We start from the raw sequence: 13,982 nt of genomic DNA on the forward strand, positions 1-13,982 counted from the left end.
GTGATCATGTTCTCTTTTTAAGTGTGGTGAGGAGGGATGTATGATGATACAACACGTACCATCACAACTCGGTATGTTACATCGCGGTTTTGACAACGCAAGTCGTTTGCATCGACTTGCACTGAAGGACGATGGACTTAAGAATAGTGTGAATTACTATTCCAACTCCAGTCTACGTACAGTAGGGAAGGTGTTGGAATAGTAATTCACACTATTCCTTAGTCTAGAGCGCCCTCCAGTGCAACTCGATGTAACGACTTGCTTTGTTAAAACCACGATGTAAACATACCGCGTGGTAATGGTTTCGTGGTAAAGGATGTTTTCCGGTGAGTAGTTGCAATTATAGATTTATAAATAATGCTTGCCGTCGAATAGCCCTGGAATGATCCCTTCCTCTTTCTCATGCAAAGGTCCATGGGACATTTCAGCCATGCCAGCATCTTCATCGCCATAGAAATATGAGGGTTCTTTGCTGAGGAGTTTTGAAACAAGACTTCAAACAGATCATATATGGCTGTTGCCGTACAGTACAGATACATATACACTGGCCGTGCATACTTGAGAAATGGTTCCAGATTAAATTCTGGTTACTCATTTAAGGAGAGAATGACAAAAGTCATGGTATTGTCAAGTCATTGATCAGGTTTGACAGGTGAGTGGTGGCAGATAACAAAGTATGTTTCACTTTTCATCCACTTAATGAATAAAGGAACCTGGAGTAGTAAAAATATAAAATACTGGTACATGGAAGGCAGACTCTAGCAGATAACATGGGTTTTGGGGTTTGCTACAAAATAGAAGAGGTCTTTCAATTTGCAAGACATCAGCAGGTGTTTAGAGAAACAGGACTAAGAACCTCTCAATTCACTGCCTTTGGAAAGGGAAGTCTTGGTGATTGGAGAGTTACTTGAGACCTGATCAATTGGGGACAAGACAATTTTACAGCGCTTCGGGTTGCAAGAAAATATTGATCTGTTTTATGTGGAGAAGATAGAGAAGATAGCAATGTCCTGGTTAAAGAATCATCAGATTTGCAATTGTATATTGTTTTTATGTCTTTTTGTGTTTTCTCGCCATTTTAGTAGTTTCGATTTGATTTCCCAGTGCTTGCAGTCAGACAAGGGAGCTTGACTTTCTGCAAACGGAGTTGCTGGACTCCAGTTCATTTTATTTTCCCTTCGCTGTTTAGCCAAGGAGTGCCTGGGCACGCCCCCATTTCCTGCCCCCTTTTCCCAGATGTTGAGCCACATAAAAAGCCGAACAGCGCGTCCCAGCGCAGCGGCCACGCCGCTAGCACGCCGAAGGTGCGCCAAAGTCAAACCCATCTGCGCCTCTCCGTGCTCGGATGCGGCTCAGTGCCAGTCACGCTGCCCGTATGTGGTCAGACCCTGGTCAACTGCATTTTTACTCTAGTGAAGCTCTTCTTGCCCTACGGCTACCAGTAAGAACCTTTGTTGTTCCTTGTTTGATCCACAGACAATGGAAACTGGCTGGACTTTTCCCGACTTCTTACTAGGGTTTTCTAATTAGGAAAGAAGTCTATTTAGGAAAACAGAGATATTTGTAATCGAAGCTATGGTCCCTCATTATTTGTAGCACTGCACTTTCATTAGAGGCAGGTCACTTATTAAAAACAAAGTCGATTTTTTTGAATTCTTGCAAACACATAATATTGAGCTTGCATTTATTTCTGACACCTGGACTGATGCTAGCTCGGGTCCTGACCTAGAGGCTGCTTTAGTGCGGACAACTCCCACACCTGTACACAGCCACAATAAAACAAAAAAGAACGTTTAAAAAACAAAAAACACTGAAATTCACCATTTATTGTTTACTGAGCTAAGTTTAGCTTGTGTATGCGCCATGCACTTCTGATCACCTCACATATTACATCAATCATGACATGATGAATGACATAATTGATGACATCACTGAACACATTTCAAATTTCATCAAAGCTGTTAAAATTTGATGTATTTTGTAGGTGGAGGTTAGCTTTTGTGGGATTTCAATGCCTAACTATAAAGTCCCTTGAGATGTCATCAGTGATGTCACTGACCATGTGATGAGTGATGTAATATGCGAGGTCATGCACAGTGCATTTTGGGGGCATAAGTTATAATCAGATCAGGTAACTATAACTGCTGAATTGCTATGGTTTTGTGCGTGTACAATCTGAACCTAACTATAACGTCCCTGTAACGTTTGTTTTTGTCAGTGAATATATTGCTTCCCTGTATATTGCGGTGATGGGGTGCTGGCAGTGAAATGTCCAGCATAACAAGGTATGCGTCAGGAAGGCTGCATCCCCTTTATAAACCCTAAAATGGATGTTCAGACGGCTGTCTTAAAGACCTTAGTAAAAGATCTCTTTTTGTCTGCATTGGACATGAAACAAGATGTTAATATTAAAATGATTGGAGTTAGACGATGCTGTATACATCAACAACATCATGGAACCTAGGTCACTATCAGCTTATGGTGAGAATAACTAGTGAAAACAGTAGTGTGATCAATGGGGAGTGATAATAAGTTAGTACACACATTTACTATTTACACATATTTCTAGCAGCAGATTCTCGATTAGAGAAGAGGTCAGAGTGCGATTAGTCCCTATTGCAATTCGTGTATTATGGGGCGTTCATCGCCAGCACTTTTGAACTTGGTGGTGAATGGGATTGAATGCAGGTTAGTCGAGGAGACCTAGAAGACAAAAGGAGTGCAATCGGTATGCTGCATATGTTGGTGGGGCCATGAATAGAAGGTTTTAGGGGTAGATTGTAAGTTATGAGACATATCAATGAGAGTTTCAGGTAGGACGTTTGGGGAGGAAGAGTTTAGCTCTTTGAAGACCAGGTTCAAATACTTGTCCGAGGCTTGTTTATGGCTGGTGGCCTTCTGCTCTAATGATGAAAGTATGGGGCAGGGGTGCATATGGGTGGTTTGTTAAGGGTCTTTGTGGTGCAGTACCTTTTCCAATGAGGAAAAGAGTCTAGCGATAAGGTACACATAAGACACTGTCGGCATAAGGGCATTGTCGGCAAAGTGGTAACTAAAAAGCAATGCAGATGATCGGTGACAGTACATTACCTTAGAGAAAAAGCAGAATTAATAGCTATATTATTGTACATTAACGCTCACAGAAGGTAAAGCCGGAGTGTTTGGGGTAGTCACTGATAGATGTCAGTTATTCAGGGCCTCGAAAGTTAGAAGGCAGACTTTGAGGGCTGATCTGAATACAAGAAAGGTGCTCTCATTCCAAAGATCCCTGCAGTAGATAATCCAGTGGTCAAGATCCAGAAATTCAAAGGACCTGATCCTTGTGGGGTTTGGGAATGGACATGGGCTTGAGTTTAGTACATGGTTATGCTCACAAATGTTCAAATTCTGAGAGATTTTGAGAGATATTAGGCGGTAGGGTGCAATGTTCAACCATGTGGACTAGAGTGAGACCTTTAAACCATGCCCTGCTTTTGGTTGACAGAAGTCAACCCTACATAAGTAAAGGCAGAAGGTGCATGGATGGGAGGCTTAAAGAATCTTCCTGGGAGAAAAGGGAAACGGGTGGGTGCCAATTAGGAAGTGTTTGAAATAATAAACTACCTCAAAGTGTTACTCAGCCACACTTTGCAAATATTCATGGGTTGGAACCTGGCTACAGCAGTGGCAGAAGTGATAAAGGTCATGAGCCTCATATTGGAGTCAAACTACAAGGTAGAACTTGTCATCCTTCTAGGTAGAAGGGGTATTATTATGTAATAGATAGGGACATGGGAATATTCTTGGCAGTGGAAAGAAAAGAAAAGTTGGTGAGAATACAAATGCATAATATCTTTATTGAAAAACTACCGTAGGATTAGTTTTTAAGTTATAAAGTGCAGGTATTCCCATGTTCATGTTTTTTCCTTCGAAATGGGTGAATCAACAAAGTGGAACCATCTAATATATATACCCATACCTTGTTTGTTTGATTTCCTAGCAGTAAAACATCTCATAACTGTGTTTGTTTGTAGTCAAGCTTAACAAAAAAAGTATCTAAAGTATATTAAAAAAACTGTGAGGACAAGGCCTTTAAAGTAGGTTCCCCCCACATATACTGAGGCAAAGGCTACCAACTGTTTATATGGAAATTTCACAGATTAATTAAAGGCCAATAGATTCTTGCGCTTACGTAATGTTAGATCAGAATCACAAATCATTGGTGCCCAATGCATTTCTCCAGCATTACTTTCCAGGATACCTTTGTACCCAGTTCAGAAGGTAGTGAGTCTGAGATCACTACTTCCTGGGGGAGGAAAGAAGGAAACATACCTGAGGTCACATTTACAGGAACTATGGCCGAGCAGTCAAGACTGATCTTGTCCCTTTTGATGTGGAACAAAGACTGGTTTCCACATGGTTGATCCCTATGTGCAATTGGACTAAGAAGCTGAAAAACAACAGAATGGAATGCAGGCATCTTAATGGCCTGTGGTTGAAAATGATTCAAATATTTCCATCCATTAATTTTGATATATTATTGTGATCACGCACACCCAGATGGACCCTGAGCTCACTGTTCCAAGTGGCCTGCTTTAGGTTAGTTGCTGTCTGTAGTGGTATGGCTCAGCTAAAAATGATGGAATGGAATGCATAGGTGGGTAATTAGTAGCCATTAAGATTGATTCTAGCATATTCATCCATCACTTTGGTGCAATCTGCTAAGAAAAGATTCCAGATTGCCTTGGAATGAGACACAGAACTGGATAACATTGAGTTGGGCAATAATGTCACCAATTACTTAAGCGCCAAGAGGCAATTAAATCTGCAGCGTCCACCACCGGGAGCATCTCAATGGCTGCGCATGTTGACCATCACCCCTTTATCTGCTACCAGGATTTTACTTATGAAACATAATTCAAAAAAACACCACGAAGTGAGAAGTTTATTTAAAATAGGTTTTATAAAGTGTTGCGTAAAGGGATATAGCAGAAAGGAGATGCGGTTCTAAGTCTAGCAGGCGACCATACACGTGCGATGAGTCCAGTGAAGCGGCGGAAGCTATGCGGCCTTCCGGAATACTTGCCTTCCCACAGCGTTCCCAGCTGTCATCTCCTAGAAGGGTTCGAGAAGAGACATTAAAGTGCCCATTATTTTCACTTCAAAATAGTTACTGACATTCATAATAATAACTATAGACAAACACAAAATAGTGCAAGAAAAAAAAATTCTGTCATTAAATTAGAAAGGAAAGCTAACAAGCATAAGCAAGCTATTTGCCATACTATCTGAATGTGGTATTAAATAAACCATAACAAGCAAATAATTCTGTGCACTTTCTGGTAGGCTCCATCTAAAAAGTCTATTTCACTCTTTTGACTTTCTTGTGCCTTTAAAAGTGTTGGTAAAAGGTTTTGCCAGCATCCCTCCTGATGAGTCAGCTGCTCTAAGTTATGCCTTCCTACAGAACCAGAGGCCATATGTACGCAGGTAATCGTTTGCAATTACCAAATATGGAATGTTAGCGCTTTGCTATTTGGTAATCGCAAACAGCAATGTACACATGTGTGTTTAACACAATTTGCGATTCCCAGTGGGTCACAAATAGATCTGTGCATTTATATTAATGAGGTAGGTCTCGTTTGCGACCCATTGGGAATCGCAAAAATCACATGAATGGGGGATGCAGAGGTCAGCAGATCACAATGTCTGTGACTGCTTTTCAATAAAGCTATTTTTTTAATGCTGCCCATTTTCCTTTAATGGATTTTAAAAAGAAACATAAAAAGTTTTCATGTTATTTTTAAAAAAAAGGTTTTTACATACATTAACAAAGTAAACAAAGGGGGAGGGTCCCTGGGGGACCGATTCCCATTTGTGAATGGGTTACTACCACCTACTGAACTGCAAATGTTTTGTGAACGAATTTTGGTCGGAAAACATTCACACATACCACTGCCATTCGGTGTTATACCCCTTCCTAATTGCAATTTGGACCTTTGCACATAGAAAAATTCCTTTTTTCGTTCGCAAACGGCCCTAAACTGCGAATCGTGCGTTTGAGAACGAAAACAATCTTTGTACATCTGGCCCCAGGTTTGCACACTCCCTATGAATGATGGAGCCTCCCTGCTACCAAGCCTGCATAACAAGACGGAAAAGATAGCCTCTATGGCCGCCACTCAAATGACCACTAGAGGGAGCCCTAGAGCCACAATACCGAAAACAAGCTCACCGTCTTTCACTCAGTGAACAGGACCCGGGGCTAAGATTGAATAAATAAAATATAGATATAACGCTCTGTTCCCGCAGACGAGAGACGACCTGTCATCCCGATCACTCGAGCTCAGAGCCGTGTTTGCTACCAAGATCCCTGGAAATGTTGAAATATTCATTCCAGCTCGATAACCGGTTCTAAGAAAACCATTAGTTTCATAAAATAAAATAAAACAAAGCCAAAGATTTCATAAAATGCATTTTGTTCAGGAAAGCTCCAGGCACCCGCACTATTGCTGCACTGAGTGGAAGAAATCGAGTTACTTTTCGTTTTTCACAGAAAACGATGCCTCCAGCAGTATTTGTTTCTGCTCTTTTATTATTATTTTAGGCAGCCGGAATTAAAGCCTTTTATTAACCTGTTCTAGACGCGCTTCCATCACTGTCCCCAGGGCCGGCTTTGGGCATGGGCGAGCTGAACCCAGGCGCAGGGCGCCGCAGTTGGAGGGGCGCACAGGCAGCTGACCTCCTGAGCTGCTTGGATACATCTTTTATTCCAGGCGCCAGTTCAGTTCCTTGCTTTCAAGCTGGTAATAAAATTATGTTTTCTTTAATTTTCATAGCTTCCTTCTGTTACCTCTGCCACTCCCCCTTCCGTCTCACTCTGCCCCCTCCCATGTGCTCTCACTTCCTGTTTAGCATTTGAATAGGTGATTGGATAGGGGAAGAGGTGGAAATGCCTGTTCACAGGACAATCACTGCTCTGAGGTATTTTGCCAGGATGTGACCTGTGTGACCTAACCCCCCACTTGGGGCACCAATGGGAGGAGGCGAAAGGGGTGGGGGTTGAGGAGGACGATTAGGACTGGTACCAAATTTGAGGCCTTATTTACAAGAAAGTGCTGCAGCGCAGCACTGCAAGCCCTTTGGTCGTGCCATGCTGCGGCACTTTCAAAGCACAGGGATGTGTCATATCTACAGGGCTCGAGTCGGGGTACCACGTGGGTGGACGGCGTCCCCCCACTTATTTTACAGGGTGGACGCCGTCCCCCCTGCCAAACAGCTGGACTTCACCTTTTTTGCCTCTCTGGGACGAGATCAGAGCCACCTTTCGCGACGCCACTTCCTGTCGTGACATCACTTCCGGTGGCTACGTCCCCCCACTTCTTTTTTTAGGACTTGTGTCCTTGTGTCCTGCATATCTACAAGGATAAGACGGATCCCTTTGTTCTCCCCTGCGATGGCACGCAATGGGCTGCCATGCGCCGACGCAGGCATCCTTGCACCGTGGTGCAAGGATGCCTACGTCATGGGGATGGTTGTTTATGTGCTGAAATTGTATTTTTCAACCTCGATGTGTGCTGCATTAGCACACATAGAACTTGTAAAATGTCATTTTTTTTAAATGATTGTTTATGTGCAGGAAGGGAACCCCTCCTGCACATAAACAATCACAAGACGTGATTTCCCCGTTCTACGTGTGCTGCAGATTGCAGCACGCATAGAAAGAGGAAAAACACAAGGAGAAATTAGTACATTCCTCCTCGTTGCACCTCCCTACGCCTTAGCATTCAGATGCATTTCCAGGTTTACGATTTCTTGTAAATCTGGAAATGTGTCAGGTTCCATGAGTGTTGCGTGGGAACACCCACAGCATCACCCATGGAACGCCCCTTTCACGCAAAGTGCAGCAAGTAAAGGGGTGTATTTACAAGGACAGGAAAAGGAATGTAGGGTGGCTTTTCCTGTCCTTGTAAATATGGGGCAGTAAAATGTGACGCCGCTGGAAAAAAGTGACACACCGGCGACGCAAGGAGCTAGTAAATAAGCCCCTTAGTTTTGCTCTGGGTGCTCTCTGAGTAAAGGCTGATCCTGACTGTCCCCCACACTGGAGGGAAACTGAGCACCCCCATGTTTATCCCCGCCTTCATAAACGTCTATCATAACATAAGCCTCCATCTATCAAAAGCAGAGGGAATGGTTATGAAGAAGGCGGAAGATCTTTCTTTATAACGAACGTAAAGCAATATTTGAAGCAAGGTGCTGCAGAATTCCCATAATCCGAGGCTTTGAGCAGCCTTATGCTGTCACCTCCAGGTGGCGCTACTTGCAACTAAAGCTCTGTACAGTGGCGTAGCCACAAAGATGGGGCCTCCCTGCAGAATGTCCTGGCGGGCCACTGCTGACTCTCTCATATCGCAGAGGTATTAATTGGGCTTTGGCTGGAAGGGGGGAAGGGTTGGTGGCCCCTGTAGCAGTGCCTAATTTGTAAAAAAAAACAAGTGCAGGGGTCCTGTCAGGAGTCTGCCGCAGTTTGCACAGCACATTGCCACTGTACTTATACAACTGCTAACCATCACACTGCTACAACTGTGACAAGTCAGACTGTTCAAGGCCGCCAAAGCTGTAAGAATGGCTTGGGTGGCAGGTATTAGTTGTTTTTAATGTATATTAAATTAACGAACAACTATTGTTCTGCTATCTTTAAATCACACAAACAGCACCACCATGTGGCAGCTGTCATAAGTGTAGGTTCTGGCAATTAAGGGCTGGTGCCGGCAATTAGGTGCTGGTGCTGAGCACAGGAAACAACTGGCTCAAATTAAGCACTGCCCTGTAGGACTGGCCCCCCATCCCACCACAGCGTCCTGCGTTGCAACCCTGGATCTGCAATAACTGCATTTGATGAGTAGGATCAGTGGTCGAAGTAGGTGGGATCTGAGGGGCACAATATGCCCATACTTTTCAACTTTAATAAAAACAGTAACCCCACTTTTCGTGAAAAGAGAACCGTCCTGGGACGGCTAATTCCGAGTGTTGCAATGCTTCAGCTAAAGTGTAAGGCAGGGAGTTTGTTGTGCTGTGAAACCGATGTAGGGCAGACAGCTAAACAAATCTTCTAGTCAGGGTGACTGCTTACCTGAAAGAAATGCAAACACGTGCAACTAATCACTCTGCAAATGTAAAGGGTGCTTGGAAGCCGGTATTGTCTTTAATTGATGGAATCACTTCCAGCTTCCTGATGACAGAGATTAATTCATTTTGAGTGGCAGTGAATGGGAGTTACCAGCTAAGCTGTGAATTGTGAACTTTTAATGGACAGTTATAAAAAATTGAGCTATGTACTGCCTGGGTATTACTAAAATCTACCTTTAAAAAGCACTTTATCTTAAACCTTTTTGCACATTCTTTAGAAGCCTATCTTCTATTCTGTGTAATTCAAGCTTAAAAAAATGACTTGCATATCCACAGTGCTGAGAAATATTCTACTATTCCATCCTGCGGTGGTGGGCACAGACCTGCCAGTCTAAGTATATTGCTCACCCTCGCTGAAGATGGCTGATAGCCAGAAACCGGTCCTAGGATGCTTGATTCCGGTCCAGGGAAGACATGGCTTGGCAGTTCAGGCTGGACTGTTCCCATGAAGCACAGGGTCAAGGCTGATTTGCATATGGCCATGTCTGAACTGGGGTGGCTTGGTGAGCAAAATTACGATGGAATAAAGCCAGATCTGTGACTGGGGGTGAATGTTTTGCCATTGTGCAACATTCCGTCCATCATCTTGTGTGTTTTGCTGTTCACTCTATGTGGGAAGGGTATGCCCAGACGTGGGTCCCGTGCTCACTAAGCCACTGGAGTCAAGCTTTCCTGAAGGTCCTAGGATGCTTGATACCGGTCCAAGAAAGACATGGCTTGGCAGTTCATCTTGTGTGTTTTATTGCTCACTGTTGCCCTTCTATCTAAGGACCCGTATTACACCTGGCCCCCAGCACACGCTTGCTCATGCCAAACCAATTAACATCTTATTGTAAACATTTTACAGTAATTACTGTTCATATATAGTACCAAAAGAGTTTGGACAGAAAATAACAACCAAGTCATAATATATAAATGTTTTTAAAAGTTGACGCACTTTCAAATTTATATATTGATTGATTTCAAGTGGTACAGTGAAATTACTGAAACTGATGGTTATGCTCAGATGAGTTATTACAGATATTACAGATATCAGTTCAAGCATTTTTTGTGTCTCAATTGTTAAATCTAATTTCTTTTCCTTTATATTTTTTAAGAAAGATGATTTCAAGCAGACTCCCTAAGTAAAGCAACTTTCTCAGAGTTATCTGAGCAGCAGATACAACTACTAAATACCGCCGGGTGTGTCACAACCAATTCAACACGTTTCACCTCCCATGATAATTCCTGGGATCTTCATCAGGATGAAAGTTAGTGTTGAGATGTGTGTGGCAAATATGATGTTTGTATAAGTTGTCCTGGTTTCGAAGGGTGGGTTAGGGGCCTTTTGAGGACTTGCCAAGCAACGATGATGTGCAGTCTGCTTCGGAGCATTGCTTGCGAGCCTATTCAAATCTGTAAATTGTATTTTGCTTGCTATGCTGTGCAGTAGGGTCACTAAACAAAATATTACACAATTGAGTTATTTCTAGACAATTCGGTTGCTGCCCTATTTCATTCTAAGGACATATGGCCATTTTGCAAATTTCATGGCGCTCCCACAATGCAACAGGAATTTTTTTGCGACCTTCAGCTGCAATCTAACGCCCACTGATGCCACCTTCTGGTGACGTTTGGGATATGCCTTAGGCATTTGTCAGACCAGAATCGAAAGTGCAATGTCTGAGAACCCTTGGCACGCGCCTGTGTTGACTTCATGTTATGTTTCATGAATCCTTTGCAGCCCGGAACACATATTCCTTCTGGGTACGGCATCACTCGAGGGTCAATCTTGTTATTAGCCTGTTCAGACTGGATGATTAGCTCTGGTGCAGAATTCCAGGAGGTATAGTGACTCTGTTTACTTTCCATCCTGGAGTCCTGGATTTTATTTCTGACGTAGCAGGTGGACCAAAAATATTGTGATTCTGAGTAAATCACTTTATGTCCATATATCTCATCTTGTAAATATGTGCAATTGTGTAAATGTCTGAAGTAAAATAAATACAGTCCTGTCAGGCACCACATAGATCACGTTTCAACCCTCCCTGTCATTCACACCCTGGTTTCTGTCATTTGGTTTTAAGTACAACAACACCTATTTGTGATGCTCATGCTGCAAAAAAGATGTTCTCTAGAAAACACAATTTCTTGGAGCTAGTTGTTTGCTCTTTCAAATGCCTCAAATAAGTTATCAGCATGGAAACTGATGCATTCAGGGGTGCTTGCTTCTTGAGCTGTCATGGGGCGCCTGCTGATGGTGTCTTCCTGCTCATTTTATTTATTTGTTTATTTATTTTATGCGTTTTTATATAGCGCGGACTTTACCCGAAGGTGTCAGAGCGCTTCACAATAGGAACAGAAAATTACAAATGAACAAAATTACAAAAGCAGACGATAAGTTACATGAGGTAAAAGTGACAATTGTGAGCAAACAAAATACATGAGGTAGCAAACAGTGCAATACAGGAGGAAAGAGTGGTATAATACTGCAATATATGCTAGACACAGAGGCACCAGAACAAACGTTTACGTAGACAATGGTGGCACTTGTGCAAGTATCAAAAGCAAACAAAATGTGAGAGGTAGCAAACAGTGTGATACAAGAGAAAAGTGATGTGTGCAAGTTACAAAAGGGTACCAAACACAGGTACAAGGATAATACTGCAATAAATGGTAAACACTCAAACTACCAGAACACACTGGGAAGGCACTTCCATAGTCATGGGGAATAGTTTTCATTGATGGGAGGTCTTCCTTCAGATAATAGAGAGGGTGTGAATTACTTTAGGAGGTGTCTTTGGAGTCAGGGGAGTGCAGGAGTGAGCACGGTACATGTGGAGCTCTCCTGGGGTGCTTTTTTGGGGTCTGGAGACCCACTGACTCTGCAGGGTTTTCTCGGACACTAACAGGAGGGGCTCTGGTACCAGCGGAGTGCAGAGACTGCCGGAAGGGAGGTGGATGTTCTGAGTCGATCACATTGAGGCTGCAGCCCCACGCCCCGCCCGTACAGAGCGCAGTTGGGCTACATTTGCAGTGGTACCTCTCCTTCCTACACATCAGCACACATATTGTGCACAGGGCGTGGCCAATGTATTTCACAATGTGTATTACACATATTTCTTTCTTTATTTCTGATCCTATTTTTGTCCGGTCGGGTCCAGAACCAAAATGGCACCCAGATCTGACCTCTGGAGCTTACACACATGTTGAAAGATTTACTTGGGAAGAACGCCAAGCACACAGGGAAAGTAATATTTCAACCTTGCCTGATAATTGTGCTTACAAATTAATCCTCTGCGGCTTAATTTTACCCCCAAAACACTTACATTTGGGACAGGACTTTAATCCATCCTGTAAACTGTCTTTTTTCACGTTTTGCCATAATTCATTATGCACAGGCACCAAAGAGTTAATTTGGAGACGCCTAAACGTGTAATAACACATCTGGGGATACTGAGGTGTGAGTGGCACAGCCAAGGTATGGAATGTGCTCATTGGCTTGCAGTCCTTACTGGATGAAGCAGGCGGAGCCTACATCCTCCAATGGGAGACCCGCGGTAAATGCGATATGGTAAAACGAACGCCACAGGTAACGGTATGCGTAGAATGCATTATCACTGGGGCATTATAAGTAGGGCTCCCGGTTTTATGGTATTTATATTTTCAACATCTCCGTCTGCATTTACCCATATTTATTTTTTGCTGATTTTATTGGTATTAATCCATATTTATTTTATGTCTTGAGAATAAAGTAGTAAAATAGTATATTTCCACATTTATTTAACTGATAAACATGCACTCATACCTTGATGCATGTCACGTTTTAGCAACCAAATATCACAAAACACTACACCAACAGGTAGATATTAGCATTATATAAATATATGATAACATATGCCTGTATTTAACGCGTTAACTGCTTCGAACGTTCCGTGCCAACGCAGAACGTTCGAAGAAACGGGTGGGGCCGCGTCGGCCAACGGATGTGCGGAGCACTACCGAGGTGGTGCTCGCGACGGCCGTTGGCCGACACCCGCAGCGTACGGGTTAAGGGAATCTCATCTGTTTTTAAATCCCCATGGTGTCTATCTGCTTAGCAGTTGGTTTGGAATTCATGAAGGACAGCAAGGAGTGTCACTCACAAGAAGCACAATTTTCTATATTGTTCTGCTTTTATAAATAAATGTACAGGAAATAAGTTGTTTTCTGTCTGCCTATGAGAAGGGTTCACGGGGATGAAATGCCGCGCCTTTCAGCTTAACCTGGCAGGTCCCACTGGTGATACAGATATTTAGCCTTCTCTGGTTTACACTTATCCAGGAAGAATCGACCAGGATTTTTTTATGAATCTTGGGTGTGATACTACTATTCAGCCTCCTCTTCTGTGTTGCTTACACTTGCCCACAGGGAAATTCTAAGCAATCTGTAAACCCTGATGAAGTCCCTTGTCTGGACGAAACATGTTGGCTGGGCTGCAGATTGTTGTTGTGAAGAATAAAGACAATCTTTTTTAAATATCATATCATGGCTCCTGTGTTGTATTGGATCTATAGGAAGAATTAATATGTTTGAATAATGTAGATTAAGTGAACTATCAGTAAAAACATTGGCCTTCATAAGCACTCCCTTTTGAATATTGTTTTTCACTTCGGTGTATGATTTCGAAGCTGTAGGACCATTAGAAAGACTGAGTGCTATTGCATACATATTAACATTACAAAACGTCTGGGAGGTCAGTTAGGGCGGATACTACTCGTTTTTGGAATTAATTGTTTTCTGTCTGTATTTATCTGTAAAAATCAGTACAAACCGAAAAGTGGAAGCCTTAA

The 13,982-nt window shown here is 42.8% G+C and overlaps 1 protein-coding gene across 1 annotated transcript in view; it reads right to left on the bottom strand.

The window, feature by feature from the left end:
- Window positions 1-4,923: 4,923 nt before the first annotated feature.
- RBP5 (retinol binding protein 5) overlaps window positions 4,924-13,982 on the bottom strand; it is a 42,070-nt gene continuing 33,011 nt past the window's right edge. Inside the window, exon 4 of the mRNA XM_078650402.1 lies at window positions 4,924-5,094. Coding sequence (XP_078506528.1) covers window positions 5,041-5,094 — 54 coding nt within the window. The 3' untranslated portion in view covers window positions 4,924-5,040. The remainder of the gene's footprint in view (window positions 5,095-13,982) is intronic.

The sequence above is a fragment of the Lissotriton helveticus genome, chromosome 7 (assembly GCF_964261635.1).
Source record: "Lissotriton helveticus chromosome 7, aLisHel1.1, whole genome shotgun sequence".
Classification (NCBI taxonomy): Eukaryota; Metazoa; Chordata; class Amphibia; order Caudata; family Salamandridae; genus Lissotriton; species Lissotriton helveticus.